Source organism: Lepisma saccharinum, chromosome 14 (assembly GCF_977018435.1).
Source record: "Lepisma saccharinum chromosome 14, izLepSacc3.1, whole genome shotgun sequence".
Taxonomy (NCBI): Eukaryota; Metazoa; Arthropoda; class Insecta; order Zygentoma; family Lepismatidae; genus Lepisma; species Lepisma saccharinum.
The window spans coordinates 37,257,436-37,279,236 of record NC_139242.1 but is presented as its reverse complement, the minus strand read 5'-3'; the positions used below and the strand labels follow the sequence as shown (position 1 = coordinate 37,279,236).

The window sequence follows — 21,801 nt, the reverse complement described above, 5'->3', positions numbered from 1 at the left end:
GTACGTATAAATCGTTCGCTAATTCCAAGAGTATTCAAAAACATCTTCTTGCAAACCTTCAGCCTTCTTCCATCCAGGGAAAGATAGTAAAATTGTGTTTTTGTACGTCTCGATGCTTGTTTTGTGGTTTTTTGTATCTTATCTTCTACATCAACATGTCGTGCTACGTACTCCCTTTGACGTTGCAAGTTTCCAGGATCGAAAAATCCATTTAGAATAATTATTCGTGATTTCTCATTGTTCTTCCGTACATAGTATTTTCTTCCTTTGTGGGTGCAGCCTGTGCAGGGGGGTTTCAGCAATCTTCTTTTCCTAACAACCTTCCCTGTAGTTGAAATATTCTCTGTTAGACCGTTTCGATATTGTTAAGATTGTGACCGCTGATTTGTAAATACTGAAATATACATTTCTGCATTGCTTTATTTTCCTCTTTGTGAGTGTATTGGCCCCGAATTTGCATTTTTCAGCTGTAAGCAAAAAGAGATACGCCAACTAGCGAAACAGTTTAGGATTTACTTTATCTGACATAACGACGGAAGTCAAGATACGCCGCTATGTCATACCAAATTTTTTCACAAATTGAGATACGCAAAATCAAAAAATATTCATAACTTCCTTATTAATTGGATTTGAGTGACGCCGATTTGCCAGGTGATGCAGGGCACCAGTATGATCACAACGATGTTAATAACTCAATTTCGCAAAAAAATGAGATACGTCGTTATGTCATTGGACCGACGATTAGTGTAATTCTATAAATTCCATGGAGAGGAATATGGAGGTTTCATTAACCCAAACTCAATACCATGGCATCATTATTAAAATAAGTAGAATCAGCTCCCTTCCCCCTTGCCAGATGTTTGAAATGCTATTTGCCAGGTAATAAAAGACCTTTATTATGCTTCTTAGTTTGTAAGGTTTATAATGAAGTCAAATAAAAATAACCCATAGCGCAACAGTCCGCGAGGGCCAGGGCCTACATACAGACTGCCAACCTCACTCACCAGAGGTTGGAGATCTTCCAACCAGTTCCGGGATGATCTGTGATCTGCACGATGAATCCCCAGTTGTTGTTTTAGGTTTCTGTGACCCAGTTATCTTACTCATTTGTAGCTCCCCAATTTCCTCGCCATGGTGGGTGGCCACCGGTCCCATACAAAGGCCAAAATCTCAGGAGAAAATGTGTTGCGCTTCCCTCAGGAGACTCGAACCTGCGTGCATCCTGTTGTCAGAGTCCAAAGCTTGCGCTTCAGACTGCATGGCCACAGGGCAGGACTTATAATGAAGTATGTCTCACTAAATCTCTAGGGAGATAAGGACTTAGGTTGTCCCATGGTCTATATATACCAATGTGACGATGGAAACCATAAATACATTGGCATTAAATATTACATATCAAGAAAATGGTTAGGATTCGGAAAACAACTATGAAATAAGAAAACCTCCGCTTAATCTGTAGAGCATTTTCTTCTCAAACATTTTCCCATATCTGCAACCCTAACTGAAATATCGGCAAAAAATTGAAAATTGGTAGCCATTGTCCAATATAGCAGCCCTAGCACAACTTCTATTTTACGAAACTTTTCGTACATTCATTAACAGGGCAAGTACAAAATAGCTGCCAATTTTCTGATTTGTCCCAATTTTTTGTTCAAAAACAATTTTTACTGTATTATTAGAATGTAGAAGCTATTTTTATTTAATGTTGCTTTTCTACTCCTTCAGGTTAATCCCAATGCGGAGATGAAGGAATCGCAAGAATGAACATAAAGTAACACCCATGCTCCAAGGATGTCATCTTCCATACAAGGTATTTATAAACACTGCACATGTGTAATTTAACAAGATATTTAAGAGCTTACATTATGCTTACAAAAGCCGAGGTGCCTTGATCTGCACTTCACCCTTTGCACCAAATACTATAAACCTCAGAGCACTAAAACTCACGTCTTAGAAGCCAGTGCATAGAAGTAGTGCTTTCCTGGAAAAATACTGTGCCCACCCTTTCATAAGTGTCACTACTATGCTCTGGATTGTGCTCTAACCCAGTGATTTATCCACACACCCTTAAATTTTTCATAAAATACCAATTTTATTTGGCACCAAAAACTCACCCTTGCAGCCGGACATGGAAAATTCCGAATAAACCTTCTGTTGAAGCCATGACATTTGGAGGGTAAGAACACGTGTGGAACACTCAATGTGGTTGGATGCTAAGAAGCTTCACAAAATATTAAATAAAATATTTTAAAAATGATAACGAAAATGATTATACACTTCTTGGCAAGCAAGGTCTTGGGAACTGGGCCAGAATTTCATATATTGGAAAGAGAACCACTTGTAAGTACTTACTTTATGATTTTTCTTTCTGAAATATCAATTATGCAGTAACTGGGATACAAAACTTAGAAATATTGTAGGGATGGATCAAAATGAAATTTTGGCTGATACTAACATAAAATTTAACAACAAAGATAACCAATAGGACATAAAATTTCAAATGGTTCATTGACCTCCTTAATGAATTTATGGTTCCAGATGAAGCAAGCATTTGCAATGTAAAAAAAGCTGTATATTTACTTTAAAAAAAAGTACAATATTATTTCTGCCAATATTGTTTGGTTTTAGGTTCATATGGCAACTTATGTTTATGTACAATTTTATATCTTATCAGTAGTTAGGTCAATTATTATTTCCTTCTCCAAATATAATTTACTACGGAAAAATATAGATATACATATCATTTAATAAAACCTATTTATTCAGAATGACAGAGTAGTTAATTTACATTTATTACTTTACTTAGTGAATATAAATATATCCCCAAACTATAGCATTGCACATGTTCAATGAAATTTTATTTCAGGCATTTCAAAGTGTCTACCTACTAGGATCAAATTACATCTTTAAAAAAATCAGTCTAGACACTGATAACTAAACGGTTTGCATACACAAGCTAGAAAATTTTGTAAATATTGGATTTTACTGTTTTAGAAACATTAAAGCTTCTACAAAATCTACATTCCCATTCCACCTACCCCAGTAGAATCCAAGTGGGTATGGCAAGTCCAGCTTAACAACGGAGTTGTGTAGATAAAACCCTCCCCCTTAAAAAAAATGCTATAAAACAAAATGCTCATGCTAATTCACGATTATGTTCATATTTTAAATTTATGATCCCATTTTTAGGTTGTTTCATTGACTGACTAGTCAAAAATTCCTAGTTTGTGAATATTAAGTAATACCAAGTTAGTCTCTATCATGTCATGATGATCGCAATTTCCATAAATTCCTACCTCTGCTGAGTTTACTGACAATTATCTACAATCATTTTTCTTCATGTGCAGAAAAATTTACGATCATGCGACAATGCAACACATCTCTTATCATAGCTCAAGAAATCTGCCTATATTACTCAAAAAATGAAAAAAATAACATATTTTTGATAACAGATTTATTGAATTATTTTATATTATAAAGTCAGTTTAGATGTTGCATATTGTTACATTTTCCACCACGTAATAAAAAAACATTCAAACTACATTGTTAGTTTAAGGAACTGTTCTTAAATATGGCACAGTGAACAGTGAAACATGAAGGAACTGTGTGAAAAAATATACATTTGACAGAAATATTTACACCAAAACAGACATAACATGGGAGGATAAATACAGTCTCATATGTTAATTTCAAACATAAACCTCATACAGTAGTTCAATTAACATATGTAACTAAAATTTGCACAAACAATAATAAAAGTACTACAAAGCAACTGGAATTCTCAAAAAAAGATCTCATAAATATAGTTGCATTAACTGAATTTACAAGCATTTCACAATAAACACTATCAACTTGCTTGCAAGGACCACTCACTTTTTCGTATACCTTACACACACACATTTCATAGCACCCTCATCTACACTGTAAAGTTCAACTTGAGCAAAAATTCAAATTACTATCTTGTTTCCTTTTCTTCTTGTGGTTCATCTTTATCATCTTTCTCATTCCTCTTCTCTGCATCATCGTTCTTCAGTTGTTTTTCCCACATCTCTGCATAGACTCCATTTAAAACTAGCAAATCTTCATGTCTGAAATAATTACAGAAATATGCAAAATAATCAAGTATTTATTACTATTTACTTAATAAGGCATATTAGACATTATACAAACATTACTTAATGTTTTATTGTCAAAGCCTCGATACTTCTGATATCTTAATCAGCAAAAGCAAGAAGAGGGTATATATACAAAAAAAAAGAAAATAAAAAGGTAGTTTTTGGGATGTTGTATGCCTGTTCTCTAAACAAATCAAAAATCAAAGCACTAAGGAATTCAAATACACATGCCAATGGTTCGTTCCCGTTCATTTTGGTACAAATTACTTGAATTTTCTCCAGGTTTCTCAGGCAATTTTAAAATAAATTCCCGGGTCATTCTATAGTACTTTAGCTGGGATTCGAACCCAGGACCCATGCCAAAGTAGCATACTGTGATAACCACTCCACCATGGAGGTCAGCACTACTAATGAATAAGTTCTATATGTTGAACTGCACTTGCCACAAGAGAATAAAGTTTATTTAACATTGTTCAAAATAAATATACAAAAACTATCACATGAAGACACCAGTTCGAGACAAAAGTACAAAAAAAAAACCCACTCGATTTTCCCAATTTTCTTTCAATGTTGTAGGATTTCCAGAACCAGGGCATGAAGGCTGTTCTGCAGATTTTTGAAGGATTGATTGATTTGGTTTACTTCACTTTTCTGCCATTTTTGGCTAATTGCAAAGATGAGAATGAATGGTGATAAGATGAAATTGATGAGGACAGGACAAAGACAGTCACAAACACACAAGGACAAGCACAGAACATGAGCCCCATGGAGGATTATATGGGTTGTGAATCCAGATGCCAGAGCCGCAGTCTACAATCTGCAATGGCAGGTTGACATTTGGGTGTCTTAAAGGGTCACTCCTTACACCCCAGATTTTTTACCCTGATGGCATTTCTGCTTACAACCAATAAAAAAAAAAAAGTGTTCCCCTGTGCTTAGCACCACACCATGAAGGCGTATAGGGGGTGTGGGGGTAACGCCCCACACTTTCTTGATCCGGTCGTGAGTGGGAGATGTGATCAGCATCACGCCCCTGACCGCCTTTACCCCCCAGGGTTTCCCCCAGGTACCCATGTTATTCGACGCTGGGTGGGCGCCGGGGCCGCTTCCAACGTTAGAAAAGTTCCCGGATTTGAACCGGCCGGAGATCGAACCCGGGACCTTTAGCATGGTAGTCAGACGCGTTACCGACTGAGCCACCACGGCCACCTATTCTTTATCTAACATACAAAGACTATTTAAAGGGAGGTCCAGATCTCCCTCCCAAAAGACTTACCAAATCAAAATATACTTGCATGATGACAAGGTTTAGATTGGGATCGCACAGTTTTGAATTGACAGTACTTACAAAGATTTATGCACACTACTACTTATAATAATATGCAGAAAATATTAATCAGGATTTTACTTTTCATCAAGTGAGCCTAACATCCTTTTTTTGTCATTCAATAAATATTAGATTTTTTTACATTAATTTCCTTGGCAGGGCAATTTGTTTTTACACAAATTTAAGAGATCTTAGTGACACATAAGCTACATAATGAATACGTACTGTTATATCTCCAGAGTAGCTACGATTTTTTGATTATGAAATTCCATGACTTTTCCAGGTTTTCCAGACATGTTTGTCGTCATGATTTTTGCTTTTGAACCTTATGTTTTTCAATTAAATATGCAGGCACGTTAATTATTATGAAAATTTACAAAGTGATTAATACAATGCTATTCAATGAAAAAATAAATAACTACTGTACTTCCCATTTTCACTAAGTCATTACAATTAAGGTGGCGTAAAAAATCAATAAAAAAATGTGGCATATATCAAAGCTTTACAATGTAACTTGTATACAACCTCAATTATATCAATACAAATGAGAAACAACAGAAAATTAGGTCATGAACCTTTAGAAAATATGCAATAAGTTTAATGATTATATTTTTTAATTTATTGAAAGTAGTACATATTTCAGAAATTCAGAACGTGAATGGGGTCGGTGACCAACCATACATAAAAAAGATATATATATGGGCCACATTTTGGAATCAAATATCTCCATTATTTGAGTTTTCCACATGCTGGAACCAATTTTATATTACGGAAAACATCGAAATCTGTCTATTAAAAAAATCAACATAATTCTTGAGGGAGTACAGTGGGTCAACGGTTCCTCCAAAATCCCACATTCCAACCCATGTTTGGTGACCGTTCCGAATGTTTTATGATTTTTTTCAAATTTTCCTAGCAGGAAGGATAATTATTATCGAATTTTGGCAATCATTGTGACACGAAATTTGAACCTTCCTTAAAATAATGAGCACTGTTTGGATTCGAAAAAAGTTATTTATGTTGAAAAAAAAACAACTTCAAAATGACCTTCCGCAAGCATACACGCTTCCCACGGACAAGGTATTCTCCAGTTGACAAGCAACAGTAAGTATCGTAAACTGGTGGGAATGAATATAGATATAAATCGGAACCTTAGTAGAGTGCATTCAGGGTCTTTATTTTAATTCTAAGACAAGCTAACAACAAAAGCATATATTGACAAAATCTTAAGTAATCGCTAAAACTCTGCAGTATGTGTTAACAAACATAAATCGAAATCAAACCATGTAAAAGTTGCATTTGTAGCACGATGAAATCGTAATAAAACAAAAGGAACTTGGGCCCATATTCACCACTTTTCAGCATGATTTCATTTTATCGTTACGTATCCCTCATTTTCATTTTCGAGTTATGTGTAGCTAGGCAGCCTGACAGGAAGTATAGGAAAGTGTTAACTTCAGCACCAGCTCAGCGAAAAGCATTCGCCAATATTTGCAAAGGAAAATTGATGAGAGAGAAAAAGGGGAGGAGTTTTGATTAGGAGGAAGGCAAGTTGGATCTGGCTCGGGAGAGACAGGGGAGTTGGTCTTGGGTTTTGGAGAGGAGGAGATTGGTTCGGAAGTAAGAAAAGGGGGTTTTTGAGTTTTGGAGAGAGGAGAGGGAGTTTGGTTTTGAAGGAGATTCAGGCTGGATGCAGACTTTTAAAACTTGTTTGGAAGTGGAGTGCAGCGAAGCTGAGTGATAATTTAAGAGGCGAACTTCAGCAAGCGAGTGACAGTTACTTTACAAATCCTTCGGTCCACGCTTCTAAAGAGAGACAGGTAATATGCTTTTCTAATGCCATCCTTTGCCAATGCAGACTTAAGGTCATTGTAACCCAAATCTAGAGAGTTGCCATTCTATAAAGGGTTCTGTAAATTTAAGTTTATTCAGGGACCTCCTGCAGTTAGCAGATGCAGCCAAGCGAGAGCTTACGGGCTACCGCTAACCCCTGATTGAAGAATAATTACTTTCATCTAAAAGGCTCCAGGTTTGATCCCCGAACCTTTCGAGGTTCACACGCTTAGTAAAAGTGTGTCACAAGACGTGGTGGAGGTGCGAATTGGGCCTCTCATCCATTTCCTTTCCGGAAATGCAATGAGAATAGACCGTTAATTTTCCACGTAATGGTGGTATCAGCCTTCATTTATTTCATCTTGCAATAAATGCAACTGGCATTTCTTTGCCAACCCAAGAGAGTGATGATATTGTGGAAAACTAGTCGCACACTTTAACAGCAACCCCTTTTACTAACTGGAACTTAATTTTTTCTCACATCTCACTTCTTAGTGTTTTGCACTCTTAACGCCACTTAATGTTCTCACAAATTGCATTCATTGTTCTAAATTTATATTGGTGACCACGGCAAATTATTTCATTTTTGACAGCGACGTCGTGATAGTTAATGATGTGGAATGTTCAGTTTAGATTATTGTGATGAATTAGATGCCACACTAGATAGAATACAAGCTTTGGCAGAGAATGTGGTTGGCGGAGAATCCAGTTTCGTAAATACTCAACCATCTGCGTCCTCCACCCCAATAAGGCGTAGCCCTGTATTTACCCATAGCCGGGCTAGACTTTTGCCTGTTAGCACCCCAGTTCGAATCCTGCCCAGAACTATGGCATGCACAGGTTTTATGAACCCGTTCTTGTTGGACGGCTTACAGTTCCAAGTCACGGCCGGAGAAGATGCAACTAAATTTTTTGATAGAGTGGAGAGTTTAGCTCTACTTAATGATTGGGATACCCCGAAAAAACTACAAGTTTTGCCGGCTCTTTTACATGGGCCAGCCTTAAGATGGCACCAAGCATGGGTACAAACTATGGGAAATCAGGCCATTACGTATGATCTCTTTAAATCTAAAATGATTGAAGAGTTTACCGGATCCATAGACAAGCTGCAATTAGAAGAGCGCATTAAGCATAGGCTACATCGAGACGACGAATCAGTGTCGGACTACGTAAGAGATAAGCAGCTTCTCTTATGTAAAATGGATCCGAACATGCCCATCAGTAAACAAATAAAACATTTGTGTTTGGGTCTTCAACCTGAATACATTCGCGAAACTTATAAGAAGGAATATGCTTCGGTCCCTGAGCTCTTGCGTGATTTAAAGCAATTCGAAAAAAATCAGTTTTTGATCAAACAGAGAAAAATCCAGGAGTTGATGTCAGAAGCTCAGAAAGGTTCATTGTTTTATCCTGTAAATAAATTGAAACTGCCATGTGCGCAACAGCTCCCCTTTCACAACACGGCGGCGAGACCTTGTGAAACACCACGTTCTCAGGCCCATCCTGACCTCGAGAAGCGTGTCAACGCCATGCAGGCTGAACTGGATTCTTTGAGAGTACACAACGTTGTACCTTCAAACCCAGGACCTTTGACCCCGGGACCTTCGTCTCAGGAGACAGGTCTCGAAGCTCAATTAAAGAGTTTATCTCTTAAGATGGATGAAATGGTGAATGCCCAGAATAAGCAGGACAGGCATACACAAGACACCCAAAATAACTTCCCTCATCATAATAATTATGAAGGTCAATCCTACAGAGGTAACTATAGAAATCAGGCTAAAGGATGATTCAGATTTTCATTTGCCATTTTTAAGGCCAGGAATCTTCTTTTGGCCGTGGTAATGATAATTTCCAACAAAATGGTTATCGTCGGAACAGACATTATCAGACCCCCAATCGCGGCCAGTGGCGCAATGGAAATTCGCGCTTTCATTCTTGGCGCAATTTTTCGCGGGGCCGGGGCACAACCGGTGATCGGGGCGACCGGGGTTCGACCGGTGACCGCCGTGAGGGGCAGAGATGTGATATTTGCAATTATCCCAATCATGATTCGTCTGTCTGTTTTCAGAATAGAGACAATTTAAACGACTAGGGACTGTGCATAAAGGAAACATATGCCCAGCAAATGTTGTAGGTCGTACGTTGACAGTTTCCACTTTTCAAAATGCTGACTTAATTTATGTAAATGGTAAAGTTTGTGGTACGCAGCACAAGTTCCTTTTGGATAGCGGATCTCAAATTAGCGTTATAGGAGATATACCAGCGCCCGCCCATACCCCAAGATTTAAAATTAATACAATAGTTCAAGGCGTCACTAATGGGCAACTCCAAATCAATGAAATTGTAATTTTGACCTTTTCTTTTAATGGACATTCTTTCAGACACCCATTCAGATACATTCCAAAATTTTCGCATGGCATTATATTGGGGAATGATTTCTTAAAGAGTCACAAGGCAAATCTTGATTTTGAGTCCAACAAACTTGTTTTAACACGTTTTGGTACTCCTCCCAGAAACCGTATCCAGAGGGAAAGTGGTAAACCTTTTGCTGTGTCCGTGAAAGTTTCAAAAATGCTACAACACCTTTTACGGCCAGAATTTGTGGCCCCTAAAAAGATTAGAGTAAAACCTAGATCTCACTTATGCATTCCCGTGAAATTAGTTAATACTCACGATAAGGCTAGGAATCTTTTAGAACCAGATCAACGATTTCAGACTAAATCCGGCTTACTAATCCCCTGGGCTCTTCTCAACTCGGATTCACCCCTGATTTGGGTAACCAATCCACTTACGCATAACATTATTATTAAAAAGGGGACAAGACTAGGACAGGCCGAACTTTGCCATCCTCTTTGCACTCGTGACAGTTCTAGCCAGTGCACGGAAGCAAGTAGGGAAAGTTTAAGTGAAATCTATGTTCAGAAAGAAAGTTTTGGAGAAAGTACTAAAAATGCACAGGTTAATATCACAGCAGAATCACAACAACCCAGTGGCATGCATCCCGACGTCACTACACTTGACATTAATCCCGAACTGCAACCTGAAGAGAAAGAACAATTGCTACAATTACTGCACAAATATAAACAGGTTTTTTCGTGGTCCGAGGATGATATGGGTAAAGCGACAAATTATGTGCACAAAATCAGGCTAAAGGATGATTCAGATTTTCATTTGCCACCTTATCAAGTACCGATTCATCTTCGTGCGCAAGTTGATCAAGTTCATATGATCAAGTTGATACTTTGTTACGGCAAGGCGTAATTCGTCCGAGCACCTCACTCTTCAATTCTCCTGTATTTTTAGTTCGTAAAAAAGATGGTGATTACAGATTACTCCAAGATATGAGATTTCTCAATTCACGTACTGTCTTTGACGCGCTTTCGATAAGTAATCTCCAGGAAACGCTCTACAACATGGGTGGCAAGCGGTACTATACTTCATGTGATCTCCGCAGCGGATTTTTTCAAATACCATTATCGGAGAGTTCAAAACAGTACACAGCATTCACAATTCCTGGGAAAGGTCACTATGAAATGCAGTATGCTGTACAAGGCCATATTACATCTCCAGCAGCGTTAACCCGCTGCCTTCAATTGGCTTGCTCTGGCTTAAATAACGATCATTTTTCATCCTACATGGATGATCTCTTCTGCTATTCCGACAAATTTTCAGATATGTTAACAACACTTGAATGGCTATTTCAATGCCTGATTGCTGCAGGATTACGCCTGGCCCCACACAAATGTCATTTTGCATATTTTCAAATTATGGCACTTGGGCACAAGATTGGAAAGCATGGCTTTTCCGTGTCTGACAAAATAATTGACTCCATCACCAACTATAAAGTTCCAACTACTACAAAGCAGGTCCGACGTTTTTTAGGACTTTGTTCTTATGTCCGAAAATTCATCAAATCCTTTTCAGAAATAGCTGAACCACTACAAAGATTGATCGGTAAAAACAAGAAATTCGTATGGACTGACGAGCAAAAAGCAGCCTTCGAGAAGTTAAAACATGCACTGATTACAGCCCCGGTTCTGTTACCATACAGCCCCGGCAAGGAAACGCGTCTTTATACCGATGCAAGCACAAAGGCAATTTCTGGCATTTTAATGCAGCCTAACGCCCAGAATTAATTCCAATCTATCGCATACTGTAGTCGCACGTTAAAAGAACACGAAAAGAAGCTAGGAATAATTGAATTGGAACTTACTGCAATTCTATATGCTTTTAAAAGCTTTAGATTCTACATACTTGGCAGGGAGTTCGATTTATTTACAGACAACCGAGCTATTACCTATATTCGCACATCACGTCATCTTTCTGCTAAACTCTTAAGGTGGTCTTCCATTCTCGAAGAGTACAATTATACTGTATCACACTGTAGATCTACTCAAAATATAGCAGATTCACTTAGCAGAGAGTGTGGCAATTTGCCTGCCGACAATGAGCCAGAGTTGCCAGAACCACGCATGTTTTTATTGCAGGACACCACTGTGGACGTCGCCTCACACCAGCGTGCAGATTCATTTTTTGGTGATATTATTAAAGTTTTGGAAAGCCCAGAAGACGAAAATGTGGACATTTCGCCAGCCCTTCAAAGACAAGCGTGCTCCTATACACTGGAAAATAATTTGCTATATAGGCAACATAAAATGGCAGGTGGATCTCGTAAACTACTATGTATACCCCGGTCCTTGCAAAAATCGGTTGTCGAATCGATTCATTGTTCTCCTATAGGTGGAGCTCACTTCGGCTTTACCAAGACGTATTATAATGCTCTTTCTAGATTTTATTTCCCTTTCATGAAGAATATCATACAGAAAATTGTCAGGGAATGTATTGTTTGTCAGCAGCATAAGAGGCCTGTCGGATTCCCAAATGGCGAGCTTTTAACCTTCCCCCCACAAAAACCTTTTGAGAGAATTACGGTCGATTTTAGCGGCCCCTATCCTGCGAGTGGCATGTTACGCCACAAGTATATTTTAGCATGCTCGGATTTTGCGACCCGTTTTCTCATTGGCAAGGCGGTATCCGACGTTTCAGCTGCGACCACTGCTGATTTTATTTACGAGGAAGTAATACTTAAATTTGGCTGTCCGCTAGAGATCGCTACGGACAGGGGAACAGGATTCACCTCCAAAGTATTCCAGGAATTGAACTCTAGAATGGGGATACAGCTCAAGTTTGCGCCCGCTCAATTCCACAATAGAATCGGGATTATTGAAAAATCACATGGCACTTTGCAACAGATTCTCAAGAGATTTGTCTCGAGCTCACACTGTAACTGGAGCGATTACTTGCAACCTGCTATTTTTTCCTGTAATATTAGCAGGAATGAGAATTTGAAGAGTTCACCATTTTTCCTACTTCACGGCTTTGAACCCCGGACTCCGGCGGAAGCGGCTCTCCACGCAACACCGTGTGACCACCCGTCCAACGAGACGAAGATACGCATCCTGGAAAAAGCACGTTTATCAGCCGCCGAATGCCTACAGAAACGATTCAAGGAGACGAAGAAATACTACGACAAACGGCATAAGTCTGTGAACTTCAATCAAGGAGACCAGGTCTTGATATTTGATCCTACAAACCGCATTGGCGGGGCGCAATGTTTCAGTAATATTTTCCGCGGGCCTGCTACAATTTTAGAAAAAATAAACCCCAACACATACAAGGTGGAATTCACGAACAAGCGGGGTAAAACCGTCATCGATGAGATTGCTGTCCAACGCTTGAAGATTTATCACCCACCTTCAGATGGAGATGGCGACGAAGATCTGCCCATAACGGAAGAAGGAGAGCAAATCGAAGATTTAAAACAATGCATGTACGTGCATTATCTAGTCATACAGGTTTTACAACATCCTTTTCACTTAAAGGTAAAATACGAGTAACTTTTCTATACCTTTTCATTTGTTAATAAATTTTATGTGTGAATAATCAATTGTTACTAACCAAACGGTTGTCACTAAGTGAAATATTCAGTCATGCACACTAAATTACATCGTCAGATGAAAGCAATATTGACTTTCAGCAACACCGATATATATTTTCTGTAATGCGCATGGACACTAGGAGTTTATTTAGTAACTACACAATACTATAATAGTAGTGATACGTACGAAATATATTTTAATGCGCCTTTTGATTATCCTTTCTCCAGTTACCCAGGGATCCCAATTCGTTATCGACGAAATGGCATAAGATTTAGGTCTCCAGAAGACTTTAGTTATATTTTTCAAATAAATGTGCTAAGCACATATTAATAATGAAATGTGAACATAAGATGTTCCACTGTAATTTTAGTGTTAGAGAATTTTCATGGCTGAAAAACACATTCACATATTTATAGCGTCGAATTTTTTTTATTTCCAGATCATCGGATTTACATCTTCCCAACTTTTTTCCTTTTACCCGCCTCTAATAATAAATTTTATAGTGCAAAAACAGAATAGGATTACTTATATTTAAGAACCGAATAGGAAACGCACAGCTACGGTATCTTTTGAAAATATATATATAGAGCTCATAGCACGCCTAATTAACGAAAATTTAGTGTACTAAGTGGTCAAGAATGGATTGCAACCATCCTACTATGAATAGTTTGGGAGTACTTATAGTATTATATATTAATTTCCCATCAGTTCAGGCGTTATCATTTACAGAGATATTTTCAGAAGCGTTCCAATTCCCGTATGTAATCTGTACCAGTTTGGTCATTGCGACCTTTGTTATATGTTTTATTTTAGTAATTATTTTACTCTCTTCTCGTTTTTATCGCTCTAAGCCTGCAACAAAGAAGCTTCAAGTACAAGACATTGTGGTACTACATGACATAGCTAGCGAAGTTAACTCAGAAATGAATCATGTTTATGATAATGTTTGCATGGAACTAGAAACAAACACCCAGGGGATAGTACCACTAAACCCTTCTCCAATACCATTTGTTCAGATTGAGTGTAGACAGCACCCTGCTCCTCCCACCTGTGCTCCTGAAAGACAGTTACCTGACGTAATGGATGAAGGTGTTACTGAGCCTTATTTAATACCAATTTCAGTCAATATCTTAGCTCAGGATCAACCCATTGCTTTTGTCCATCACGATACGTATGATGATTTATAATTGATTTACATGCCAATATAAATTGTTTATAATTTTTTCATTGTGATAAATTTATAGTTTCCATTATGTCTACACCCCAGATTTGCACTATAGTTCTTGGTGCACGGTTGAGTACACATTTCTGCAAGCGTCGTCACGTTTCTCTTTTACTTACAATTTTCTCTCTCTCTCTCTCTTACCCCCCCCCCCCCCTCCTAGTACCCAGCGGAGAACCGCACGAACGCAATAACTCACATTTCTTGCAAGTTAATTTCCTCCATTCCGTTTTACCAGCGTTAGTTAATTCTAGCAAACTCTGACGGCTGCGATTCAGCGTTCCCATACACCCAGTAACCTTGGACAGTTCCGGCCGAAGGTGAAAATTGATACAATGACAGGATTGCAATATGACAATGCACAATGGCTAACTCCGCTCCTTTTCCAAGGAACTGACTATGAGCAGAACAATACATCTCTTGTTACCTTTTCCTGACTTCGCATAATCTGTTGCCTAGCGGCGACTGTATTGCTCTCGCAGCCGGACAAGATCGAACCATGTTCCAGCATGCTTAGCTTTTAGAATTTCCCCACCCCAGAATATTTACGAGATTTATCCTGACGCCACAATTTCTTGCACTTCAAGCCATCACTCGCATCTAAGCTATGGTCGAAATTTTACTTACTAGTTGGCGATTAAAACTCATCATCATTTCCAACGAACTGTTTCAGTACTCATAATGATGGCTGGCCTGTTCCAATGCCTTTGTGCGTAAATTAAACATTCGTAGAATTATACTCAAAAGTCCACGGGCAGATTTAGGTTCATATTACATTTACAAATTCAAATGACATTATTAAGAGACGACGTAACTGTAAATTTAATCAATTTCTTAAACCGTCGTATGTTTTATTACCTTTGGCTAATTGCAACGCACATCACGACGCATATTGCGACGATACGCGAATTTCATACCGGGGGTTGACCGTGACGGTCGCTCCCCGTGTCCCAGTGACTCTCTAGTCAGGGGCGTACCGTCCGGACCGTTGTGGATTCCCCACAACAGCCCGTTTTGGCTTAATTAGCCTTGATTGAAATTTTTGATTGATTTTTTTGTTTGTTTAATTTTTTCCACGCCTACATCTCTTGGTCATATGAAATGCAATTTACACCTAGCAACCGCATCAATTTTGCAAATTTACTGATGAGTCTCATTCTCCTTTGTTTCAGACACGAAGCGAGGATGCCTTACTTCGGTTGGATTATATTCCTTCTATCCCTCACCATTCCCCCCACCTTGCCCTTAACGACGTCAGATGACCGCAATTCGATTTTTATTCAATCACTTGGCTTGCACTATGAAAAACAAAGTCTACTGATCCATACTCACCGCAACATATATACCACGCTTAATGTGTATCTAGATGTGAACATTGACATCAAAGACCCCGCCGACTGCCCTCATGGGTCTCAAATTGCCGCTCAAGCCCACGCAAAAATTGACACTTATTTACTTGAAATTTCCAATTATTTTCGTTGCCGTTTTGTAGTCGGTGACACGAGACCCCATTGTAGTTTAACTCCAAACATTTCGTCTGACGCTCAGTCTAGGAATAAACGTTCCTTAATCCTAAATTTACTGAACCTATTTAGCGTGGGAATGTCAATTTATAATACTTTCTCTATACATCACCTTCAGTCCTCGGTACAAACACTCGCCGAAAATCAACATGAGATCTCTGCAGAACTCACACGTATGAAACAAGATGAACTGCGTACCTTTGGTATAGTTAACAACATTTTATTGATCCTTAAACGTTCAATTTTGGATTTGCAGAAAAATTTAATGGCCAGGTTCTGCGATTTGTACACAGCGGAGCGTCATATTTTGTCCCTTCTCCAAACAGCTGGAATTTTTGAGCGTGTAGATTTTCTCATAGCCGAAATAGCAATGAATAAACTATCATATCATATGATATCTCCCCATTGGCTGCGCACTTTTATAAATTTACATCCTGATTTCAAAAACACACTGTATACGACAGACGTAGGTTTGTTCTACACTTTGTCCAACATATATCTTATTAATTACGATATGACTTCACGTTCCTTCCATTTATTAATGGAAACTCCTTATTTATCATTAAATTCAATTCCTCCAGTGTTCAGAGCAATCAATCTTGGCACCCTTCGACAGGACAAATGGTCACGAGTTAAAGTGCCCGAACTGACTTATACAATCCAGCATAACGGCTCTCCTCGTGTAGTGGAAATTGTGGACAGTAGTTGTCAGTTCATTTCATTTTTATATATATGTAGACAAGCCGAATTGTCAATCCAGGAAAACGTTATTTGTCTTCAGAATTTGGTTTACCATAACTCTACAACTTCCTGTGCAATGGAAATAAAATCTCATACTGGAACCGAGCTACAACGAATTCGAACACGGAATGGTGTTCTGATCTCTGGTAAAGGACAATTTAAACTGTCTCAAATTCTTCATGGAAATGTCAATAGTCAAACCACGGTGTCTGTATTGGAAGGAAATTCTGTGTTTTTGCATTACAATGACTTCGATCAACTTATTTTTGCTGATGAAATCATTCACACTCGCCAATCGCTAGACACGACAGTCAAAATGATGTTAATCTACCTTTTAATTTGTCTCTCAATTTTTCTGACATCATCCTTCCGGATTGGACAGATATGAACTTAGCTTTACTGAAATTAAATCAATCTTTGGCCACAGAAATCCCGTTACATGAGATCGTTTTCTCAAAATACTCAATTGCCATATTCCTCTGGTCGTCTGGAATTTTGCACTTACCGGCTATGCCTTATATCATTATTACATGAAGTGTCGTTCTTCAACTCGTACATAAGAATTTAACTTTCACTTATTACGTCACTGCAATTACCCTTCCGACAACCACATTTCTAACAATCACGGTTATATTCCAAATTTTGTTCCGATTCGCATATCTATTTTGCTTTCCCAAACCTCTGTAGATTTACGGACAATTATTGCAATTTTGTTAGCCTTCAATCAATATTTTCACCACGTTTACACTCCCGTAATGGTAAAATAATGTCTCACATCGTGAACCTTCACATCTTTAGCATATCAGTTATTTAAAAATTGATTTACATTCTTTATTGCTTTTTATTATTAGTTATTATATTTTATTTGACATTAGGCCCCATTTTTAGTGATTTTGTACCTTTATTTGAATGGCATACTCTGGGTTATTGTGATTTTAAAGACTGTATTTTGAAACCTTTCCCTGTTCCTTTTTTTTAATTGGCCACCTCATTCCTATCCTCACCTAATAATGTCTCGTATCTCCATGACGTCTACATCACATAGCAGAGATTACCTGAGACGCCTTCAACATTGGAATTCTACGCGCCGGTGACCTTCAGAGAGCAGCTCCATTTACCATCGCCTATCAGTTCGTGGAGTCAACAATTTCAGTTTTCACCCGGCATACATAAACCCGCCGAGTACTTCGCATTACCTCCTCGAACTCAAGACTGCACAACGACCGTCGGCCGATGGGATTTGCGCCAGCCACCAGAGCACACCTACAGTTTTCTCCCATTTCTACGCTCCGGCCCTCAAGATGCAGCGGATACACGCCCACTTTTCGCAAAAGTACTGTCTTTATTTCCGCTGGAATTCCAGTCAGAACTACATTCCAGCTCAAACTGATGCAGTGGATGAACACTTTTCCCGTCATGGGTCCCAGCCTACAAGTTTCAAGTGGCCAGAAGAAAACATGACACGTTTTACCCCATCTTCAGTCTCCTTCGATTTGTTTACCATTCAGACGCCCGTACGCAGCAAGACCAGCTTTACTTTCATGTACGGTCCCCACCACAAGTGTGTTACCATCTTCGAGTGCAGGCATATGCAACCCGCCAAGCACACCTACTTTAGCTGTTACTTCTACAACAAGGCAGACTTTACGAGACTAGGTTCCCTAGTCCGGTGAACAGCATTCTCCCCTGGATGATGAATTCTACAGTACAGTTAGCAGCACAAATTAACCCAACTGTTTCTTCCTTCTTTTCACCCGCAAATCTCAAGATTTACCCCCCCCCCCTGCCTCATCAAACATTCCTCACCCAGAATTTTACATCCAGTGGTACAATCATGAACACTTCTCGTTCCTTAAACTACAAAAGGACCGATATTCTCACGTGATGATTGGGATGTAAATTGTGACCCCCTTGTTCCGGTTTTCGCAGTTGCAAACACTTTTGCACGGACTCCATGGAATGCAGTGGATACTACACGCAAGTGCTTTCGCGTGTTTTCAGAACATTCCGGACCTTACATAGGAACTTTTACGCCATACAGCAAGGACTGTAGGATTTTAATTTTTTTTACTAACCAAGATATACACATATAATGGACATTTGATTTTGATATTCCACTCATTATATATTTGTAGTGGCCTAAGTTGGGTTTCTTTACTTATCACGTGTGTATTCAAATATCTACTCATATTTAATGGACGGTGTTGGACAATTTTGGTATTTTAATACGTAATGCAGTATAGCATTATTCACTATAATATGATATATTTTCAACAATCTTTTTTTCTCTCATTTTTATTGGAAGATGGTACTTATATCTTCTATACATATATTATTCTCTCAGAGAGATTCAATGGACGGAGAAACTTGCGTGTGCTTCGATACAATATACATTCACCAGGATCCTCTTATATTAGTGCAAATTGCCTTGCAATTTATTGTGTCGTGAGCTGTTGCTCCCATATTCCTAATGTTTTGGTGTTAGCCCCCCTCCCCCACATGCTTAGTGGGTGGAGCCACAACTTATGGCTTGGACCATTCTGACGTCAGTTCAGCTGACAAGTGAGTTCAGTGGTGTGTGTTTGATGTATCAACATCTTTTTCATGGTTCTCTGACCCGAGCTGACATTACCGCTTAGCTCGTGTTGATAAACATTTCTTGGAAGCCAATGTATGCGTGCTCAGCATAAATATTGTAGTACGCACGCGTTCATTTCATTCATGCAAGAGACGAACGAAATATGGCATTGGACTTCTCATTTTTGATTGCCATCTCGACTTTTAATTTTAGTTTGCTCCCACAGAGCTTTTGTCTTGATCTTCGATAGTCCAAATTAGATTACGACTTGACACCTGTCAACCGAATCTAATTTTGACTGCATTTTTTTCCTCCCCTTTAGTTTTAGAGTTAGTCTGTAGTGTTCATTTTCACTGACGTGAAATGTATTTTTATTTTTCTTCACTAAATAAATAGACCTTCTAAGGGACTGCATTGGCATAAACGGCACTGTACCTGCAACTTGTCTAAACATTTTAAAAATTCAAAGGAATTTTTTTCGCCCAGCTGGATACCGTTACGTATCCCTCATTTTCATTTTCGAGTTACGTGTAGCTAGGCAGCCTGACAGGAAGTATAGGAAAGTGTTAACTTCAGCACCAGCTCAGCGAAAAGCATTCGCCAATATTTGCAAAGGAAAATTGATGAGAGAGAAAAAGGGGAGGAGTTTTGATTAGGAGGAAGGCAAGTTGGATCTGGCTCGGGAGAGACAGGGGAGTTGGTCTTGGGTTTTGAAGAGAGGAGGAGATTGGTTCGGAAGTAAGAAAAGGGGGTTTTTGAGTTTTAGAGAGAGGAGAGGGAGTTTGGTTTTGAAGGAGATTCAGGCTGGATGCAGACTTTTAAAACTTGTTTGGAAGTGGAGTGCAGCGAAGCTGAGTGATAATTTAAGAGGCGAACTTCAGCAAGCGAGTGACAGTTACTTTACAAATCCTTCGGTCCACGCTTCTAAAGAGAGACAGGTAATATGCTTTTCTAATGCCATCCTTTGCCAATGCAGACTTAAGGTCATTGTAACCCAAATCTAGAGAGTTGCCATTCTATAAAGGGTTCTGTAAATTTAAGTTTATTCAGGGACCTCCTGCAGTTAGCAGATGCAGCCAAGCGAGAGCTTACGGGCTACCGCTAACCCCCGATTGAAGAATAATTACTTTCATCTAAAAGGCTCCAGGTTTGATCCCCGAACCTTTCGAGGTTCACACGCTTAGTAAAAGTGTGTCACAAGACGCTATACACAAAAAAATACGTAAAATTACTATTTGCATCAAACCAACATTCCTAACCTAACAACAATGTGTGACCAGCGTACATTTAATTCCTCTATTTCGCACCAGTTTTTTAAAAATAAATTAATTCTACATGCACAAAACACGTGCATATTCGAATAATGACGTTACTGATACTGCATAAAATCACTAATTTCTCGGGTGTAACACATCTCTGCAATGTAAAAACTACGACAACAAGCAAATGAACTAGCTGATCAGGTTGCTTCTGAATGGGTCGCAAACTAAGGACTCAAATTCACAGAACAGGTTCACGGGGGAAACAAAGTAGCAAGTCCCTTTGTTTTTACTCCGCATCCGCACCCGTCCAGTGTGACGTCAACCACAGCCGGTTATGTGAAATTCTGCTCTTCAAGGCAGAAAGTATTACATTGTCTTTGGTTCAAGGAGTATACAGTTATTGCAGATCCAAAACCAATGAACTGTCCGAAAACCAACCTGCTCCGCGTCATGTATCAAAAGAGAACGGGTTCCGAACGGGTGTGTTCTTGAAGAAAGGAAATTTCCTCATCACACACACAGCTAAAGCAACATTTTTTGCGCAAGAAATTCTGAGGATGGATGGTGCGTAGGTTTCATCTTGAGTAGCTTGTTCTCTAAGGAAAAATCTCACGCCTCTCCAAATTCGAGTCTTGGAACAGGTTCACAAGAACGAGTCGCAAAATGAACGGACGGTCATAACGAATCCAAGAATCTAGATCCGAGAGTGAATAAATATAGAATCGAAATGCAAAGGAACCATAATTTTGTACGTAACAAACTAGAAGTCATAATGACGAGAGGAACAAGTTTCTGAATTGTATCTTTTGGTGGAACTGGAATCACAAGAACCGAATTCGGAAGTGGAAATGAACTGTTCGTTCATTTTGTAACTGGTTCTCCTGCAACTCCAAAATGCACGTATATTCCAGAAAATATGCAAAATTCCCTGACTTTTACCGGTTTTCCAGTCGCGTACCAACCGTGATCTCTGTTCTCAAACAGTATTTTCACCTATTCATTCAATATTAACAATAACAATATAATTTATTTACCAATTTCCATAATTATTATTATGAATGTACATGTTGATTTTCTTAACATATTCATTACAAACACGATTAATGTCATTATTATTTTTGAGACAATTGGTTCAGACCCCTACCAAAATTAATTTCTAGATATGTGGCTGCTAACACACTATTATTTTAAGTATATTGACTGACAAAAGAAAATTAATGTCAGTAGCAACCATTAACCTGTACTACTTAATCTCATCTAG

General features: G+C 38.7%; 1 protein-coding gene across 2 annotated transcripts in view; it reads right to left on the bottom strand.

Moving 5' to 3' along the window:
* Positions 1–2,743: 2,743 nt before the first annotated feature.
* Positions 2,744–21,801, bottom strand: part of Hmt-1 (ABC transporter ATP-binding protein/permease Hmt-1) — a 56,940-nt gene continuing 37,882 nt past the window's right edge. For both annotated transcript variants that reach the window (XM_083135400.1, XM_083135401.1), the window contains exon 14: positions 2,744–4,088. In XM_083135400.1, the coding sequence (XP_082991526.1) occupies positions 3,956–4,088 (133 nt within the window). In that variant the 3' untranslated portion in view covers positions 2,744–3,955. The remainder of the gene's footprint in view (positions 4,089–21,801) is intronic.